The sequence below is a fragment of the Hemicordylus capensis genome, chromosome 10 (assembly GCF_027244095.1).
Source record: "Hemicordylus capensis ecotype Gifberg chromosome 10, rHemCap1.1.pri, whole genome shotgun sequence".
Taxonomy (NCBI): Eukaryota; Metazoa; Chordata; class Lepidosauria; order Squamata; family Cordylidae; genus Hemicordylus; species Hemicordylus capensis.
The window spans coordinates 27,888,499-27,909,740 of NC_069666.1; the positions used below are offsets into that span (position 1 = coordinate 27,888,499).

General features: G+C 42.1%; 1 protein-coding gene across 5 annotated transcripts in view; it reads right to left on the bottom strand.

Annotated features, from left to right (window-relative positions):
* VPS13C (vacuolar protein sorting 13 homolog C) overlaps positions 1 to 21,242 on the bottom strand; it is a 136,403-nt gene that overhangs the window by 112,024 nt on the left and 3,137 nt on the right. For 3 of the 5 annotated variants that reach the window (XR_008311401.1, XM_053272120.1, XM_053272119.1), the window contains exons 2-13: positions 18,808 to 18,851; positions 17,475 to 17,517; positions 14,535 to 14,630; positions 13,446 to 13,547; positions 12,082 to 12,141; positions 9,646 to 9,711; positions 7,501 to 7,610; positions 6,117 to 6,176; positions 4,752 to 4,811; positions 4,202 to 4,282; positions 1,445 to 1,502; positions 750 to 877 (exon numbers count right to left, since the gene is read on the bottom strand). Coding sequence is in view for 4 of the 5 variants with exons in the window: in XM_053272120.1 (XP_053128095.1) it covers positions 750 to 877; positions 1,445 to 1,502; positions 4,202 to 4,282; positions 4,752 to 4,811; positions 6,117 to 6,176; positions 7,501 to 7,610; positions 9,646 to 9,711; positions 12,082 to 12,141; positions 13,446 to 13,547; positions 14,535 to 14,630; positions 17,475 to 17,517; positions 18,808 to 18,851 (908 nt within the window). In the remaining variant the exon portion in view is untranslated. The remainder of the gene's footprint in view (positions 1 to 749; positions 878 to 1,444; positions 1,503 to 4,201; positions 4,283 to 4,751; positions 4,812 to 6,116; positions 6,177 to 7,500; positions 7,611 to 9,645; positions 9,712 to 12,081; positions 12,142 to 13,445; positions 13,548 to 14,534; positions 14,631 to 17,474; positions 17,518 to 18,807; positions 18,852 to 21,242) is intronic. The other 2 variants (XM_053272121.1, XM_053272123.1) reach the window with 2 other exon arrangements.

Genomic DNA, 21,242 nt, shown 5'->3' on the forward strand with positions numbered 1-21,242 from the left:
GCTTTCCTCGGGGCAACTCTTGGTTAAACCTTACAAGAGATCTCTAATGGTTCACTGACTTCAATCCACTGGATTGGATTGAAGTCAAAGAACAGCGTTTTCATCCGAGATCTCTTGTAAGGTTTAAACCAAGGGTTGCCCCAGAGGAAGACATTTGGCTAAAACGTGTTGGGCTCATTAAACAAGAATCTCGAGAAGTGGTTTCTTCTTCTTGGTGCACAGTAGTTGCTTCCTGGGTCCCCCCCCCCGTGTTTTTCAAAGATCTAATTAGTCACTGCCACCAACAATGGCCACACCAGCAAGATAAGAAAGGGTCATTTCCCAGTGTTTGTGCCCAACATCTCAGTGATATACTGCCCCTCAACCTGGAAGTGCCACTTTTAACTATCATGGATAATCACCATGAACAGACATTTCTTCATGAAACAAACACTATATTCTAAAAATATGAAACTGATCTATCCAGTTCAACACATGGCTGAACTTCAAAATAATTGCAAAAATACATTCCTAGCATCAAAACACTCAAGAAGATGGGCTTTAACACATACCAAAAGCCTCCAGAAATATGGAAAGGTTACAGCTGAACAGGTTAACTTCTAGCTTTTTTTAAGCACATGTCCAGAGAGATGTTCTCCTGGAAGGGCTCACAGAAGTTACTGCCTGAGTTAGAAACTAGAGCCACGTCTATGCAAGTAACTAAGTTCATGCCAGAAGAAGCCTAAAAGGAGGCCATCCAGCCATCTTACCTGTGGCTTGGTCAGTTCAACAGCAATGCTCTGTACTTCCATGCTCCAATCAATCTTAGGCGTTTTCAGTTCCATTTCTGCATGAGGGTTGATGTAGAGCTTTGCAGAGGCTGACACCGGCCTAAATACTTTGGTAAAATTCACATTAAACAAGTTCAGAATTCTCAAATGACATAAAAGACTAAAGGGAGGGGGGAGTTATAGGCTGACAAGTGCTATCAGGCATGCTGCTACAAGTCCAGAGTTTATATTTAAGATGTGCTGTAGGCAAACACACACTACGTTAGGAGAGGGAAAGAGGAGGCACCCTAGAGGCAGAATGGGCTGGAACCTGTCCGTTTCACCCAGATCCCCCTCCTGTTGATCCTTTCTGAAATACTAGAAACAGCCAGAGAATCCCCTTGGCACAAACCTCTGCACCCGCTAAGCCAACAGCCCTTGCCCACTCCACGCCAATACTTCCCTTCTGCTGGGGTGGGGGGGAGGGAGGGTGCATCATGGAAGTGACACATGTTTGATGCTCCCATCCCCATCCCATTCGCACAAGACCTCCAGAAGCACTCCACCCCAGAAAGCCCATCCCAATACATGGCTGCAGATGAGCCGCTCATGGCCCATGCAGAGCCCCACTCAACGCGACCCACAGAGAAAAGTCATCCACATGGATGCAGCCCAGTTCTTTACTTCACACTTACTATACTGATAGTCTGGAGGCTTTCGGCTGGTCGAAGGGACTCCTCCTTTCAACCGCTCCTATAAATGAAAAGAGAAGATGTATAAATCATCGAAAGCACACTGAACACAGCTCTGGTGAAGCTTTCATTAACACAGAATCATAGAGTTGACTTTGACATCTAGAGTGTGCCATTCCTTCTCTCCAAGAGAACAGGAGTTCTCAGATTCTCCCAACTCCCCTCCTGCCCTGACCAACCAAGACAGGGGCAGAAGAATCAGAAGGGTCAGTCCTTACTCAAACAAAATATAAACCAAATAAGAAAACTTCCGGAGTGTGTGAGAGAAGCTCCATCACAGCCCTGTTACTCGAGGCAAGACAGGACTACCTCCTGTCCGGAGGCACAACAGTAGCTCCCTCCCACGGAATCCTGGGAAGTTTGGAATTTGCACAGCACTGTCTTTCTGGAGCAAGTGGGAGGATACCCTTCTCAGCTGCAGAAGCGGGGGGAAGGTGGTGTCAAAAGACATGATGGACAGAAAGTTTTAAGGTGGGTTTTGCTCCAAGTAAATGCATTCAGAACTGAAATTCCAGAGCAACACATAATAAAACATTCTAAAAGACACAAGACCCCCCTCCCCCATTTCTCCTTCTAAAAGAAAAGCATGTATTGCAAAAGATGATACATAACTGCAATAAACTGACAGATGCGCTTTCTTACTGGGAAAAAGCAATGCAATATATTAAGGGAAATTATCCTTTCATCCGGGAAAAGATGGCCATAAATTTCTGAACGTTCTCACTTCTTTGTTGCCTCTAATAAAGCAGTGCAATAAAGGAGAGGGGTTATTTGCTTTGCATTATTTGCATCTCAATTTATTCCCCATCTCATAACTGCCGTGTTAACACTCTCTTGGAAATGAAAATATTAACCATTCGAAAACCAATTTCCCAAACACACTTACACTTCTGTTACTTAGAAACACTAGACTTGTGACACAGGCAGATGCTTTTGATTAAGTAACTGTAAGCAATCGCAAATCAGAATAAATGATGAACTGCTCTGCTTGATGAGAAAATCTACCACTGAACATCCTGTTTAGAAAGCAGGATCTGGTGACTAGAGAATGGTTTGGTCATCCGACATATTATAGTAAAGTGTGCTGTCGAGTTGGTGTCGACTCCTGGCAACCACAGAGCCCTGTGGTTGTCTTTGGTAGAATACAGGAGGGGTTTATCATTGCCATATCCCACGCAGTAGGAGATGATGCCTTTCAGCACCTTCTTATATCGCTGCTGCCCAATATAGGTGTTTCCCATATCTGGAAACATACTAGCAGAAATTCAAACCTCTGGCTTGGTAGTCAAGTCATTTCCCCGCTGCGCCATTAGGTGGCTACTACATATCATACAAGTCAGATAATCTATGCCTACTCATATGCTTGAATGGGCCAAGCTGAATCACTGCTGCAAACACGGCAGGCATGGAACTGTGAAGCAAGAGGACCAAAGAGGCTGCACCCTGCAAGCAGCAGTGACCATGTGGTGACTGATGGCGAAGCTCAGTTTGCAGTCTCCAGGGTCTCAATACTAGTATCTGCATGTTCTCAACTATCCCATGGGTGTTAATCCAGAGATCACCCATGGAATACTCCAGCCTCAACCTGTGGTGCTTTGTGGGGAGGGGGGCTACTTCAACCCCCTAACAGTCTACCAACTTTGCCCAACACTCTGCACCCCTTACTTTGACACCTTTCATTATCACACTCGGGCAATTCCAATAACAAAAAGAGATAGGAGATACCATATGTTATTTCAGACAGTTCGTATCTATTATTTTAGCCTAGAGAGGTTTCATTTCACCCTAACAGTTTCGCTATCCATCCCAAGGGCGCTGCATGAAGATTACGACTCAGTATTTTTAAAAGTGTTTGCACATGAACATTAGCTAATCTATTTTAGTCAAATTATTCATCCATCTTGCCCAGTACTACCTACTTCAGTGGTTGATCTCTAGTATCTTGGATAGAAATATCTCCTAGTCCTACTGCCCAAGATTCAGGTTTGTAAACACACACACACACACGTGTGTGTGCACGCATGCACACACACACACACACATATATATATATCTCCCTGGAAAAGCAAGGATTGAAGACCTTCTGCATGCAAATACTCTAGCTCCTGAGCCATAGCTCCTCCCCACGGAGTATTGGCACAGCCTAGGGTTTCTAACAAAAGAATGCAACAGTAAGCAGTGCACACCTGGAACAGGAAATTATAGCTAAGTCTGCAACACAAATCTAGTTTTTGTTTTGGAAAGTGGATCCGAAGACTAAATATGCACTTGTCCGTGAAAGGAGGGCTGCAGTTTAGTGACAGGCTGCATGCTTTGTGTGCATCATTCCCAAGGCCAACCCCTGGCAACTCCAACTAGGAGATCTTGGGTACTAAGCCTCTGCCTGAGCTCTTGGAAAAACCAATTTCAGGTCAACAATTTTGGTTTAGAAAATCCAATGGTCCAAGTTAGTCATATCTTCATATCCAGTGAAGAACTTCAGCCAGGTGAAATATTACTTCAGATTTAGAAGTTACCTAACATTCATAGTAATATAAAAGCACAATTTATGTAACACGACAATAATGGACTAAATGGTAAGCAAGAACCATCAGTCTTTAAATCTGTTAGCTAATTTTCAAGTAATCCCATTATCAAAAAAGCCTTACAGTGTAATCTGCTTAAGAGATGAATATGAAGCATGTTTTGCCTTAAAATTACCAGTATTTGTTCCCGGGAAGTGTGATAATACATTTCACTATCCACATTCCAATAGACACTGAGGGAGTCAAGGCGCAAAAGCTGAAACAGAAACAGATGCACCTCGTTAGCTACTTCAGTGTGGAATTCAACCACTCGTGATGCAACACCAAAATTATAACTTTAAATTACGAACAATTCTGGCTTTGACTCCAAAATTCTTGGTAACCAAATACAGAGAAATAATATGCAATATGTAAGAATATACATTATATATGCTGGGAGTTGTAGTGAACAACATCTGGGAATTCCTGTCAAGAGGAAACACTGCTCATCCACATGTCCTGCATCACCAACACCCCTCCTCGCACTACATAGCAAACTCCTTTTCAAAACGGTTTGAAAAAATCTACCAGCTCTGGCCAAGCCTTTGGGAGTAACTAAAACAGTGTTTTGAATCCCGGCCACTGAAGTTAAAATTCTCTTGCACATGATTTTTCAGGACTTCATGGACTGCTACCTTATATCAAATTTGTGCTCCTAAACTTCACAGTAGTGACTCTCACAGTACCTTGTATATGATTTTAGCAGCCTCATTTAAAATGCAAGGAGTCCAGTTTTCATTAGCCGTCTGGAAATCAAAGACAAGTTAAAGTTGTGTGTGTGGATTTTCTTTTCTTTTTTACAAAGAACTTTTTTACTGTTATAAAATTTTGAGCAACAGGCATTCTCCATAACTTAACAATGACAGCAAAAACTAATGCACACTTGGAACTGCAAGGCATCTTTCATGACTAAAAATGGCAAAGTCTCAGGACTAAAAATAACATTCAGCATGATCCAAATGCCCTCCCACATTCTGAAACAAAAGCAGCCTTGTCGTATTCATCTTTCAAATTATCTAAGCAATAGAAGTCTTTAGAGAAGCCTTCCAATGAATTAGAATGTTTGATCTGAGCTCAAAGAACCAAAAACAACCACTAAGGCAGCAAGCATTCTTACCTAGGGGTAAGAGCCACTGAATTCAGAGGGACTTACTTCCAAGTAAACATGCACTGGGCTCCGGCTACATGCATGGCAGTTGCCAAGAGATCGCGTTATAATGATGCAATTGTAACTGACGAATTTCAGCAGCAGAAGACTTATCTCAGCAACTAAACTCTGGCAAGTGCCAATATGTATGATGTCTTTTTTCTCCAGTCCAGGCAGTGCAAAAGGTGAGATCTATTTATCCCAAAGAGCTCAATTTTAAAAAATGTTTAATGAAATGGCTTTCAACTGCATTACTAGTAAGGGAAACGTTATTTCTGGGCTGTTAGACCCCAGAAAATGATCTAGAAAAATATTTTCCAGGTGGTCTTCTTGTAAACCTACAGTTTTCTTTCAGGCTGCCTCAGCCAGTGGCAACATCCCATTTTGCAGTCCTACTGTTTGAAGCCTGGAACTCAATGGTTTGCCCTCAATGGTTGTCACAAACTGGCCTCTCTCTTGGTTTTCAGGTTGCATATAACTTAATATCATAACGACTGCACTAACATTTTCCCTTTTCAAATATCAATTTAGGAAGATGTATATGCCACTTTTCAATAATAATAAAAAAAGAGTTTGAGTGGTTTATATAGCAGAGAAATGAAAAGAAATGGCCAGCCTGTGCCAAAGGGGCTCACACTCTAAACACAAGAGGCAAAAGGGAGACACCACCAATAGCCAGTGGAAGAGCTATCCTGGAATGAAGAGGGACAGTGATCATCTCCCTCTTAAGTGAAGGAGAACCACTTCAAATGTACCTCTAAGTCCAGGAAACAGGGGACAATTTATGTCCATTTCACAATGCACGAGATTACAAGTTTAGAATACTTTCCTCTCTCGACAAAATAAAGAGCACTCTCATCTAGTTTCAAAACAACAGAGTTCTGCCAGAAACAAGAAGCATTACCAGTAAACTCAGTTCCCCCAGGGTCATTCCTAAAGAAAGTGGCCGGCTAGGATCTGTGATCTACAGGAAACAGAAGTAAAATATATTTTATGTAACATTAAACATCCTAACACAATTCCTGCACTTGAGAGCCTTACTTTACATGAAAAAAGAAAATCTGAGTTCAGTATTTGCATGAAGTGCTTACAAACAAGTTGAAACTTGACATTTTCTCAGCCTAACCTACCTCACAGGGTTGTTGTGAGGAGAAACTGAACTATGTAGTACACCGCTCTGGGCTCCTTGGAGGAAGAGCGGGATATAAATGTAAAAATATAATAAATAAAATAAATAAAAATGTTCTGCAGCTTTGCACCTTCAGGTACTTTGGAAGAGGTTTAACTACTGCAGGATGTAGTAAGTTGAGAAGTTATCCACCTTTTCAACCATATATTTTATTCCAATTAACTGCCCCTGTTTTGTCTGGCAACACTTTGAGTTTTTCTCTGTCCCATTTTGTCCCCAGTACCTTTGTTGAAACTTGGATACAAGAGGATTTTTCTGAAAACAAAATGTCTCATTGGATGGCAAGAAGACATCTTACAAGCCCTAACACCACACACATTAGAAGAATCAAAATATTAAAAACCTAAGCATTAACTGGCAGGAAAACTTGAAAAAGCAACCACAGCATGCCCACATGTCTGGAAGTGGAATCAGGCACATGGTTCCAGACAGCATTTTTTTTCTCTTTTTAAACAAGTGTTGGCATAATAACTATGTTTTGAAATGCTGGGTCACGTCTGTCAAAAAAATCAAGGCTCATTACTTTAACTGCCCTGAAAAATCCCACACTCCTGGACATTATTTACTCTTCCTAACAGGCAATTTCTGAGAAATCCATTAAAGCTACAGACGTACATTTCATTTCCGGGAAACATTTTCATTCGTATGGACGAGACTAGAACTTGTAAACAAGACTCTCCAAATCCTCCCACAGCATTTCCACTTGTCTCCCACTGGAAGCTGCATCTCAAAAATGGCACAGTACACTTTCTGATGCTGACTTGGAATATACCACTTGCAAATATTACCAGTTATGCACAAACTAATCAATCCATCCATCTTATTTATTTATTATTTCTCTGTGTAAACAGCCCTGAGCCATTTTTTGAAGGGCGGTATAGAAATCGAACAAACCAACCAACCAACCAACAAACCTGAGCTCCAAATTCATTACAAGTTTTCAAAATAGTCCTCAGAATGTTCTCTAGTCCTCTGAAACTAGATAACCTTAAGTGCATGCCAGGGTCTTTGCTGTAGCCAAAGATGATCTTTTTAAATTAACTAAATTAATTAAAATTAATTCCTTTTGATTAAACCAAAAGGAATTCACATGACTTACATCATCCTCATACTTGATATGGATGCCAGTGATTTTTACTTGCACATTTTTGATAACCTGTGTGGCAAGTTTCTCCAAAAATGTATCTTTCTTTTCTTCCTTTGGTTTATCTAAAGGGAAAAAAAATGTTTTTTGCAAGTCAGTCTTCACCTGAAGATCATACTTCACTTTGAACAGCATGGATAAAACTGATTAAAACAGACCCAAACTGATTCTCCCCTTTATATCGGATATTTAATTTAAATCTGATTTAAGTTTCAGCTCTACCTTTCTATTTAAGAGGCTTCCACACCCTTGCTTAGATTAGGAGCCACAATATATGGAAACCCCATTAGGCAATTGTCTGTCCATGACAAGAAAGATTTATTTTTATCTCCTGCACAATCAGATCACCACCTGATCTGCCCAGCACCAAGTTCACCATACATCCTGCATGATGCGGGGGGTGGGGTGGGGGGTTTATTAACCAAGTCAGGCCATGGTGACCATGAAATCCTGAGTTGTGCCTATACCAGCAGCCTCACTGGCACTGAAACTGCCCACCGCCAACAGCCTGGAGGACTCCAGTGCCACTGGTGAGATCACCCAGTTCAGAAAGGGAGCTCAGCAGGAGGGTGGACAGAAAACCAGCTGAAGCCCAAACCTGTCTCAGCTACCCAGCATCAGGAAGATACACTCAAAACTAGTTAGGGAATGCACCCACAACAAAAAGAGAAGACTACAGCTGCTTGCCCCCAAAGCCCTTGCTGCTGAAGCTCTCTCTCTCTCTCTCAGTTCGTTCAACCAGGTCTTGGCATACACTCCAGATCAGTTCATTCATTCAAGATCAAATCCTGGGTAGCCATAGTCTTATTATTCACCAATCTGGCATGAAGCAACAGCAGCTTCGTGCTACTAGAACCACTAAGACGCCACTGGTGGTGGGGAGGGGCAGGGGTAGAGACTGCAAGAGAGAAAAGTCTGTAAGGACCTCATCCTCTGTAACAGCCCAGTTTACCAGAGTTATTGCTTCTGGCAAAGACGTCCACATTGTAGCAGAGATTTTTCCATCCGACAGCATGTGTTGTATCTCTGATAGGCCACCAGCTCCACACAAGCATAATTACAATCCTCTTTAGGCTACAGTCCTGGGTGCACTTCCTTGGGCGTGAACACCACTGAACTGAGAGGAATTGACTTCCAAGTCTGCACATATAAGGTTTTGGGCTGCATGGCTGATCCAGACTCAGATTAGCCATGTTTAAATGCAGACGAATTCCACCCCCCAAAATATTTCAAACCTGGAAGCCTGTGGCCAAACACCGTTATCAGACATGAACCCAACATGCGTCCATTAATCTATATACCACCTAGAACACTACCGCAGAAGGGGTTCAAGAAGTTGAAAAATAAAATCTAACCATTCCATGACAACACTGATATGATCTGAACAGGGATAAAAAGTACAAAAGTAAGCCTCCCGAATTCAACCTCCAGCCTGAATTCAAGCATAAAATCGGAAATCTCCAGGCAGGAATTACATTTAGCACCGAGCGCTGATCTTTGTGTAAGGTGGCCCACATAGGAGAACCTTGAAGCAGAGCACACACGTTGGGGGCATTGCATGCAATCATTAAGAATTATCACACAAAGCTTTCTCCTCTGCCACAAGAACAAAACCTGGCCAATGAGTCCCTTACAGCAGTATGTTGTCTCTAATGTTTGCAAATGCGAGACCTACCTTTAGTCCCAACCTTAAAAACACACACACCCTAAAAACCTTGTGGCAATGCTGCTGGCATCCCACATCAGATTGGGTCAGGTTGGACTTGACCCATTTGTTCAAGACCAATCCCTGCAGGGCAGCAATCCATAAGCAAGAGTTCCACATCAACGGGAACTGCTCCATTTCTACTTTCAAACGGACATTGTTTAGCAACTACAGCAGTTAATCCAGTCTCTCACCAACGTACTGCATGCCAACATAAATAATATTTTTAAGCCTTTTATTTGCTCGCTTTTAAACTGTAATTTGGGAGGCTGAGCAGCCTGAGAGCTGGATTAGAAAAATACTTAATAAAGTCAGATAGACAGATATCTGCAGATTTGTTTTATTCGTTTACAAAAACAGAACATGCAATAATACACTATGGTACTTTTACCCACCTTTTGCGCGATCGTGACCTTTAAAGGGTTTCTTAAAGTGCTTTTTAGTCTTTTTAGACTTACGTCCTTCTCAATGTAAGCAATTTTACAGAAAGAGGATAATCAAAGTTAGGCAAGTGTAATAAAGCAAGCAACAGAAACAAAGGAACACAGAAAAAGGTTTACAAAGAAAACAAGGAGAGAGCTCTCATTTAAACCAAGTTTAACAAGTATTTTATGTGCAACACTAGCAAAATTTCTACAAACTACACCTTAAAGTCTAATCTAATCTAATCATTATTATTCCTCAAGTTTAATTTTCTAGTCAACCAGTTTTGCAAACGACTACAATCCAAAGCACTGGTGGAGTTAATGCAAGTTTGTATTAAGACTAGGGAGACATTTGTGTCAGATTGCTTCCTTCAACCTAACTTACATAGTTTAAAACTAAATTGCAGAATTGCTGCTGTGCATGACTGGGACGAGGGACACCATCCTTAAAACCAGCCACACACCACAATCCTCCACAGGCTGCTTCAAGACTTCCCAGCAGCCTACAGAGGCACAGGTGCTGCTCAGTCCTCTCAGCTAGTGCACAAGGACGCAGTTCCGAACTGCTGCAGCAGCTACAAGAATAACTGCACCAAGGCTCCCTAGATAGCTGCAGAAAATAGATACAATTTCTTCAAATATACAGTTTATTGAAAAGCTGCTTCTTGGCCTGGTTCCTGGTGATGGTGGCCCATATCAGGACCAAACCCCAGAATCTTGATGAATGGAAGGCTCTTGCTGGCCATGCGAGCGGGAGCACAACTGGAAGGGAAAGGACAAGCTAGCAGAGTCTTGCAATTGCTACAGGAGCAGGGAGGAGGAGTTCTGGCAGCTGTGCGCTTTGAGAAGATGGGAATGCAGAGTCCCTGCAAGCCACACTCCTGGACTGGGGGAAGAGGACAAGCAGCCATCGCTGCTGGCTTAGGGAAGCTCGAAGCCCCCACCGGCCACAGCCCTGCTAGAAGAGAGGAGGTCTGCATGCTACCACTTCGTCTTGTCTGCTTTAGATGTAATCTAAGTGTTTGTTATTTTAAAATATTTTATTAATTATAGACTGACCTTTTATTCTTTGTAAGGAATTGGGGTCAAAAGACAAAATGCATTTGGAAAGGCAGAATATAAATATTTTAAATAAATAAATGAAATGTGAAATATTTTTTTAAAAAACCAAAAAAACCCAAGCAAGCAAATAGCTAAGAACTCATTCTAACGGGGGAAGGGAATACTTAAAGCTATACAACTAATACTTGGAGGTTACAACTTTGGAAGAGCATACAAGGGTATTTACGCAAACATTTCTCCTTCTGGGTTACCTTACAATCACCGGCTGACATCGTTGGCGGCTGTTTTGATCTGTGTTGCGTTTTTCCTCCAACTAAGCCCTAGTCTCTGAAAACATGATACACGCTCTGTAGACAGCAGCCTAGAATTGCTCTTGTAAGAAACCAAAAGTTCTCACACACGCTTAACCATCAAGTAATTGACTTGTTCTATGTAATCATGAATCAACAGGAATCAAGAAATGTTGATTCTGTTCACCAGCCAAAAATTTATTCATCGGGTGGTTTCTCTAGCTATGTTGGTACATTATGCATCAGGAGTTTTTTCACTTGGCACAGACAAGTAGACTAGTGGATTTTCTGAGCCCTGAGCATCAGTACACATAATACGATAGAGAATCAGAGAATGTTCAACTGGCATGGGACTGGTGAAATAGAAGAATCGTGCCTAATGTTTGTACAAGGCATCAAGTGATTCAGAACATGGTTCTCTCTCCCTTCTGAATTCAACAAATTTATTTAATACTAAATATTCTTCACCCTACAAGTTCAATTGTTTTTGTCAACAGTTTTTATCTCCTATAACAAACAGCCACAAAAAGCAGCAACAAAAAGGGACAATATTATTTGTCCCTAAAGTTTAACCTGTTTCAGCCTATTTTTAAGACTCAGGTGGTGATCCAGAAACTCTTCTTTGGAAATAATCTGAACTTGCTACCACATAAAAGGTGTGTAGGACTGGCCAACACCTCCCTTATGAAAAAGGGACTCACACTGCAGTACTGAGGGCATTTTAGAAAAGGCTTCAGAAACTAATACATCCACAAGCATAATGATGTCATCCTTTTCTTCTTTTGAAATGCAAGTATCACAGTATTTGCATGCTTGTTTATCCAACTCACTTCTCAAGCACAACCTGTGAAATATGATATATTTAAGAGTCTGAGGCATGATTGCATTTCAGAGTACCTGAACAGGAGTTACTAGCTTCTCTAGTGTCACTTGTATATTCAGGTATGGTTCAACATTGATCTAGTTCCATTTGTGTTAACTTTGGTGGATCAGCCATCATTCAAGCTGCCTTTTCCCATCTCCTCTAATACAGTAACTAACTATGCATACCCACCAGGTTTGGTGTCCTTGTATACAATATTTTCCAAGCCGTAGATGAAACCTGAGTGAGCTCCTTCATCCATGTGACAGCAATAACCAAAAACCACACACTTTTAAATAACAAGCTCTATTTACTGGTGGTACTGAACGACCAGTATTATTTTGTAACATTGAAAGAGAGAGAAACTTTCAAAATATTTAGAAAGACTATTTAGCAGACACTAACAAATTCTTATTTGTCATTGGTGACAGTCGTTAACATGGATTGTCATTTTATTTGCCATTGCAGACAACATGAGCCTCACACAATGAACGCAAAACACATCAGTTTGGTCCTTGCATAAGATTACAAGAATGGGAACCAAAAGGCACACTGGCTGAGTGTATTTGGAACAAAAATATTTGGGACAAATATGAATAAGGATCTTAAATCTGCTGTGTCATACCTCCTAGCCCACAAGGGAGGATCAATGACTTCCAGCTAACAATTTGCAAATCCTGATAGCTGCCCATGCATATGGTCTTGTATAACTTATTGTTGGCTAGCAGGTATTTGTATCTATTTCCAAATCTGCCCAAAATTCCCAATTGGTTTGATAAGGAGTGTGCAATGATCTTTTTTGGATTGTCCAATGTAAGAGTCTTTCAACTGTCAATAGCCGGAGCTCTCTAAGCGGTTTACAATGATTTTAGCATATTGCCCCCCAACATTCTGGGTACTCATTTTACCAACCTCGGAAGGATGGAAGGCTGAGTCAACCTTGAGATAGACTTGAATACACAGATAAGGTAGACAGGGTTACCATCTCAACTCTCAGAAATACAATTCCAAACATTTATACACACACGCATAGTATAACGGAAAGGAACTTCCATTTGAATACAACATGAAGAACAGAAACAAGAACACAAATTCCCCACATAGGATGCTGAGAATGGCAGTAATTTCTTCAGGGCGAGGTTTCAAAGTTCCTGGCCAGGGAGAGCACCAAGCAGCAGGAGGCCCTGAAGCAAAGCCCAGTGCTGGCTTCTCCAGTGCCATGCAGGGCCCCTGCTCCCCCATCTGCTGCCTACTAGCGCTCAGTAAGGTGGCCAGGGCCCAAAGTGGAGATTACCTGGCAGCAGTGGGCAGCAGCAGGCGCTCCTGAGGGCTGGGGCTTCAGGGGTTGGCCAGATGGGCCCTCTGATCCATGCCTTCCCTTCCCATTCCCTATTGCTGCCCCTGCTGCTGGCCTCCGTTGTCAGATTTCTAAGCACCCAGGTAACTCTGTCCCTCAAATTTTTCCAGTCCTAGCTTACTCCAAGAGAATTGTTCTTAACACTCATCCCAAGTTCTTCAAACTCATCATCTTAGAACCCTCAAGCATTATACAATACCTTTCTCGGATGCTTTTTGTAGGGCTTCTTCAATTCTTGATAGTTCCTTTTGCTTATTATCCTGTAGATACTTTTCTTCTTTTTCTGCATCATATTTAATACCTAGACAAGGAAGGAACATACAAGCCATGATCTAGTCAAACAGCATACTGTGGAAACAGGATGCCCTGGATGGGACATGGTCCATTACCACCTTCTCCTGACCAAGTCATACTGCCCTCCTCTCTCCAGACGCGAGTTGTGTGTATGCTCTCGCTCTCTCTGGATGGGTTCACATTTAACAATGGCAAATACTTGAGGAAGAGCACACCCACCGGGTGTGCATTCCCACTACTGCTGTGGTTTCCATGCCATGCAAACCTGGAAATGTTGGATGGAGAATGTCAGAGACATACTCGAGCCCAATATTCATCTGACATTCTTAACCAACATTTGAAGTCGGCATGACATTTTCAGGCCAAGGTGAGTCACCAACATTCTCCACCTGACATTTACAGGTTTGCACTACACAGAAATGGCAGTGGAAATGCACACCTGGCAGGAACCAACAGCTCTTCCATCCTTCTTGCCACTCTTACATGTGAGCCCAAAACATGCTGTGGTCCTTCCTTGTACACATATCCCCCCACCCCTTAACATAGCTTGCTATAGCAAGAGTTTAGTATGATGTCTGTACTGGAACTGACTGTGATTACAGCAATCCAGGACTGAGAGAGGATTAGGCCCTCTGCATGTTGCTGAGCTCCAAACCATGGGTCTCTTCAACAAGGGACACTTGGCTGCAGATTCAGGCCAATATATGGAGTAAGGCAAGTGGGCCATATCCAGTAAGGTAGATGCCAGGCAGTTTTATACAGAATTGCCAAAGATAAATCAAGATGAACTACAAATGTGCACAGTCATATAATCCGCTCGGACAAGTGAATCAGATAATTCTAACTGAAACTTTATCTTGTCCTTCAATCCCGTGTAAACACCAACAACACATTATGATGAAACACTATTATGTGCAATCCACTATCAATTCTATGGAACACCACCACCATGCCTTAACATTCCCCCACTGGGAATTTCCCACAGGTCACTTACTTGCCCCGGGGACAACGAGCAGATATAGGCCTTCAAGTGTAGCAACTACAGCCTCGCCATATAGGTTCTTCCAAGGAATCTTCAAAGTTAGCTTGTCTAAAAAATTAAGTATATCTTACGATTATTTCATAATGAATGAGTGAAGACTGAATGAGCAGATCATGCAATTAAGAGTGTGGTTTGCGATGAAATTATACAGGTTTGCCTTATTTATAATGTGTAGGTTTATCATATAAAGGCATTTCACAAGTAGAAATTGCAAACTGCAAACAGATATAGGTTGACATTCAGTGCAATGTTATGTGTGCCCCGCAATGCAGCATGTGTGCGGTAGTGCGAGACCACAGTTGCACTAAGCCAGGGCTGCACAACTAAAACCCTCCCACTGTTTTCAGACTACTACTCCCAGCATCCCCAGCCACAGTGGCCAATAGTCAGGGATGATGGAAGTGGTAGTCCAACATGTGCAGAAGGGCCGACACTGTGCAGCTCCCTGCACGAAAAGCAAGTATTGTGCCAACACAGTTGTGCAACTAATGGCCCTTATTTCCAGTGGCCATCAAGGATGCAATTGTGTTTGCGCAATTCACTGTATTTACAGCACGGGTGGGGAACCTTGGCCCTCCAGCTGTTTTTGAACTACAACTCCCACCATCCCCAGCCTATTTGTGGCTGGGGATGATGGGAGTTGTAGTTTAACAACAGCTGGAGGACCAAGGTTCCCCACCCCTGATTTAGAGCGGCAGCGCTCTTGGACAAAAGTTATGTTGCAAGGCACATAACGTTGTGCAGTATATCAGCTATTTGGATGAAGATAGTAGTAGCAACTTTGTTACAGCCATATGCCAATACAAATAAAATACAATCAACATGCAAGTCTACAATACATTACTGAATCAAATTAAATGCACCTGATCAATTACACCAAACTATCATATAGCCAGGCATACAAATGTTCACAAGAATACCCTAGAATCATTAATATAACTTCCTTCAAATGCCAGAGGATAGTTTGGCTGATTTCCCCCCCCAAATTAACCCAAACAATGCTGCAAACTAGAAGGCAACTTAGTTGCATGCTGAAAAACGGAACTTTAATGGGTTCTCCAGAATTAAGTCAGAAGACAACAGATTTTTTTTAATTGGTGTAAGTTCAGGTCCAGAGCAGTGTTCCCTCTAACAGGGATTCCCAGATGTTGTTGACTACAACTCCCAGAATCCCCAGCTGCAATGGCTTTTGCTTGGGCATTATTGGAGTTGTAGTCCACATCTGGGAATCCCTGCTAGAGGGAACACTGGTCCAGAGCAAGATGTAGCAGGGGTGGGTGATTCGGAAGAAACTTTAGCTGATAACAATGTAGTCCAAGATGCTAACTGCTGTTCTAGATACATCTCTTGAGACGTTATTGAAAAGCAACTATCTAACCTCCCAGCACTAGATAGTGCTCCCTCTGGATCCACGGCACCTTAGTTTTAAGTCTCCGTTTCAGCCAGAGAACATTCTTTTCAGACTGATTCCTGACTCACCTTCAGGGCATATACTAAATGAGGGCAGCAGTGTCAGTGATGAATCATTTACGTATTTAGGCAACCATTCCATGCTAAAGGAAGAAGTATCCTGCTACTACTCTTGATGTGTGCTTTCTTCCTTAATTAACTTAATGTAGGGTGTTTGTTTATTTTTAATGCTAAGTACATTATTCTGTAGAATATTGGGAAGAAATGCAAAGAGTTGGTGTATTCTGGGATAAAAACCACGCTGTTCATAAGAGGGTACTGCTCATTTCAGTGTCACATGGGGAAGTCATTACAAACATCTCCACAGAAGGAGAACAGAGCATTCAAAGTTCAAGACTATCCTGGCACACTTTCACAGACTTGGACTTCGCCTTTCCCTATACCTATAGTGCATGCCCCATAAAAGCAGGAGCCCCTACCGGTCTTAAAAGTAAACTACACTTCTCAATTTTCCACTAAATGATATGAATTCAAGAAGTGTAGCCAAGCTAGAGACTTGCAGTTTAATTGTGCATTTCTGGTTTTAGCAATTCAATTAGCAATCCTCCAAAACAAGAAGTCTAACCCATTGGCAAGCCAATATTTCCTACTGCAAGATTCCTGCTTGTCAGTTCTGAAGGCCTAGATTCTGCTTCAGTTATAGACATGTTTCATAACTGATTCCTTCCACTGCTAAGTAACGAGTGCTCACAGTCCATCACATGAACAGATGTTTTTCGTCCACCCAGAACAGCAAGTCACATTTTAAAATTGGGGGAGCATTAACAGCAGTCTCCAGGAAAGAATCACCTGGAATAAAATTTCAATAAGCCCAAACACAGGGGTTCCCCAACAATATCTGGGGGCCCCAAGTTTGAATTCAACTCCCATAATTCCTGGCCACAGTTATGGGAGTTGAAGTCCAACAGCATCTGGGGAGTTTGACAGCCCCTGCCCTAATGCACACTCAGATCTAGGACATGAACAACACTAGTGCTTACTTCCCTTTTTGCTCCTTCTCTAGAGGAAAGCACAGGTGTGTCTAAAAGTGAAAAACGGAAACAAAATGCTACTCAAGTGTTTCCTGCACTACTCCAACAGTATAAAAAAATCTCTAATCAGAAACATTGCATACATAGACTAGTGTCCATGAATAAGTACCATAGTACTTCTCAGTGATACTTATAAGTATCAGTGGCAGAGCATCTGATTTTCACCCAGGTTCAATCCCAAATATGGCCAGGAAAGTAGGGCCGGGAAAGACTTCTAGCTGAAGCCCTGGAGAAGTTGCTGCCACTGAGCTAGATGGACCAACAGTCTGACTAGATATAAGACAGTTTCCTATATTCCATGCTCTGAAGATTCTTCTCTATTTCACGCTAGAAAGCAAGAATATGAATTGCCAGACAGTACCAGAATTCAAAATCTCCAAACTCAACTTACCGATTCGTCCAGCCTTTACTCTGAAAGGTACATCCAATTCACTCTGGTGGAAGGCGGGGAAAGAGGACATTCACAATATGTCAGGTGCATCTTACAACAACTGTCTCTTAATGTCTTCTATTAGATTCTCTTTTATTTTGAAAAGAGAATCTAATAGAAAGATCTGTCAAACATTCAGAAACAGACAGGAAAACGTTACCTACACACCCACACACCCCAACCAGTAAGAGAGCTTACTGCAGTTTGCACTGAAGTCATGTAACCACTGCTGATAAGCAAGAGAGCACACACAAAATGCTCTTTCGTTTTGTAATCTTTGGGGAGAGGGGGAGGGAGAGAGAGAGAGAGAATGAACACACTTTTGGACTTCCTTCAAGGCTGATATTGCCCTTGCTGTAATGCAGAAGCACAAGAGCACAAACAGAGCTCTCTGGAACCAAACACAGGAGCCACCAGAAAGGCTACCTCATACCTAAATAACAAGCACATTTAAGTATTGATTCCAAGAATATTTAGGAGCACTGGTTCACAATTCCTGCACTGAAATAAGCTGGTTTTGTGCTACCAGCTAACATCCAGACAAACATTTCACACGCTGGAAATTGCTTTTCCCCCACTGCACACATGTGCAATATTAATCTAGATGTTTGTTAGTCACTGACTTTGACAAATCTCACCAAGGGCCAAACACCACGTGGGAGATCTTCAATTAGATCTACCCACACCTTTTTTAAAAAGCAACCATCAGGGCTCAAAGCAGCAGCCCTGGGGTGGGGCAGGGGGGAGAGTTGTTTAACCCTCCCACCCCCACCCCTGCACTGTTTTCCTAATCACTATTTTGCTTCAAAGAAAAACACAAAATTATGCAAGCATATAAAATTCAAAACTACATATTTTAGCAGTACAGGAATGTGAAGAATATAACTTCTCTTCAGAAAAGTTGCGTGTCAACTTTGTGTACCGGACGCACCCATAATTTTCCTATTAATTGCAAATATTCCAGAGAGCATGCAACTAACAGAACAATCCCAAAACCAGCAGTCAGGATTAAGTTCTTTTTTAATCCAGCTCCTTTGTTGCTCAAAAAGCACGTGCTGTCAGTAGTGGCTGTCCTAAGCAGGTGCCCCCAAGCAGACACAGCTGCCTCTGCTTCCTGGCAGCAGCTCAGGGGTGGTTCCTTTCTCTCTGCCTGCAGGTTGGCCATTCATCAGGTAGAGCTGCATCGTTAATGATGAGCCGCTATTGCTAACTGTATTTCCTTTGACTGAACTGCACTCCTGCGCGTAAAATAAAGACACAAGCACTTGCTTATTAGTTGACAAAAACTGCTTACCAGCGCATTCTCTTTTATCTGCAAGTTGTCTAGTGCCACATTGCCTGTAACGTAGAAGAAATTCGTTATCAAAAATTGTGCATTGCCTAGGAAACATACCAATACATTTTAGAATTATGAAAACTGTTTTTGACAGCTTCTCAGGTTTGAAAACGGACTTCATTATGCCAGCAGCAGCTTACGTGGATTTCTACAGACACCCTAAGTAAAATGTTGCCAGTTGGGTCACTGATCTATAGGAAAACCCGTGTTTGCATGAACTAGCTGTTCTTACAGTTCACTGGCAGCTCAAATGGCAGAAAACGAGTTAGGGAAACCATAGGAAGAACATCCTTAGAGAGGGATTTGTTAAGTGCCGTTCTGGAGGCTGGCACGAGGCTGAATACCACAGTAAACGAAAGTGAAATACTGCACTTGAGCAGTGCTAACAGGAGGAGCCTTTCAATTGCTTCATTTCATTGTTCAGTTGACCAGACATTGCAATCCTGGAAAAAAAAAACCTTGAGCCAGTCCTGATAACAGTCTAAGCTGGCCATGAAAAGCCATGTTTTTATGATGCAATACAAACATTTGAAAAGTTACACCCAAAGCTATGAAACAAGCTGTTAAGAATGTGCAACACAGCCATGTTTTCCAAAGTTGCCATCCCACAAGCAGCCATAGCAGGTCACTCACATGCTCTGCAAACTTTCTTCACTGTTAAAAGGACACACACAGTTCCTCTTTGTCATCACAAGGCAGCTGATTCTTCAGGCAAAACCTGATCCTTTCTTAACCTTTTCCCAAGTTCTCTTGCTTCAGACCAGCCCAGCAAAGTCAACATGTTCTTAGCTAAAGCCACTGCAGAAGCTGCAAGGATTGCTTCCACAAGGAAGCAGCCTGACCCACGTAAAGCTGCTCTTTTCCTACATGAAGGCTCTCTTCAACAAAGAAAAGCAAGTGAAAGCCAAAATAAGTACATGCCCTGCATCTTTCCTGATCATCAGCACAGCATCCTTTTCAAGGAATGGCATGCCACACCGGGGAAACTCAATTTCCAACACAAATGTTGTCCCTTTGCATTCACACTGCTCTAGACACCTTCCAAAGCCAAAGGGCAGAGGAAGACGAAGGATCACAGTAACAGGTACCACAGTAATGTGCTATATAACCACAGCAGCATTCAGCCAGCACCTGGACAACCAGGTCCACGTCCCAAATTCAACTCAGTCTTGAGCAAGACTAGTCAAATCTTTGACTAGTATTTCCATAATTTCCATAAAAGGGTGGAGGGATGTTCCTTCTAAATCTATTTTAAACAAGAAGACTAAAACTAAAATAAATAGTTTTATTTTACTTCAGAGTTTTAAATAATAAATCTCTCTTCTCCAAAATAGCCAGGTTTCAAGTGAAACTCAATACAAACATATTAAAGTGTGCACTTAATACATATCACGTAAAACTGAATCAATTAGCTCTTACCAAACACACTGAGACTGCTTTTCAATTTAGTGAAAGAGTCAGGGGGCAGATATCTGCTATTGCTCCCCCTGCAATCCCAGTTGCAGGGGAGCCACAGCAGGAGAGAGGGCAGGCACAGACCTCCAGCCTGTGGGCTCCCCAGAGGCATCTGGTGGGCCACTGTGTGAAACAGGATGCTGGATTAGACAGGCCTTGGGCCTGATCCAGCAGGGATGTTCTTATCTGAATCTGTCCTCAGAGGCCAAGCATTATAAATACTGCATTACAGTTCATGTACGTATGTATGTATGTATCATATTTTTATACCGCCTGATATGTAAATCTCTAGGCAGTGTACAAATCCCAGCATTAAAACCACAGGTTAAAATACATAACACACAATAAAAACAATATAAAACAAATTATTAAAGTTATTAAAATTCTAATTAAAAGCTTGCGAGAACAGGAAAGTCTTGAGGGTCTTCCTGAAAACAAACAGAGAAGGAGATGCTCTTATTTCAGCAGGGAGCATATTCCAAAGCCCTGGGGCAGCCACAGAGAAAGCCCGGTCCCGAGTTGCTACCAGATAAGCTGGTGGCAACCCGTAACCGGACCTCTGCAGAAGATCATAACAGGCGGGAGGGTTCATGACAAAGGAGGCACTCTCTTAAACAACCCGGTCTCAAGTCATTAAGGACTTTATAGGTAATAGCCAGCACTTTGTATTTCACCCGGAAACATATCGGCAGCCAGTGCAGTTCTTTTAAAACTGTACTCTATTATTACGATTATTTAAAACTTTACTCTATTATTGGGTTGATAATGGGGACCAGGAACTTCCAATTCTTTAACACACCAGCAAGATAAACTGATCAGTACAAATAAGTTTTATATGTACATGCACAAAAGAAGGGCAGTCTTATTTGGAAACCGAAAGCTGGCTGTCATTATTTGCTACTGCTTGGGGCAGTATGGATCTAGGGACAACTATTCAA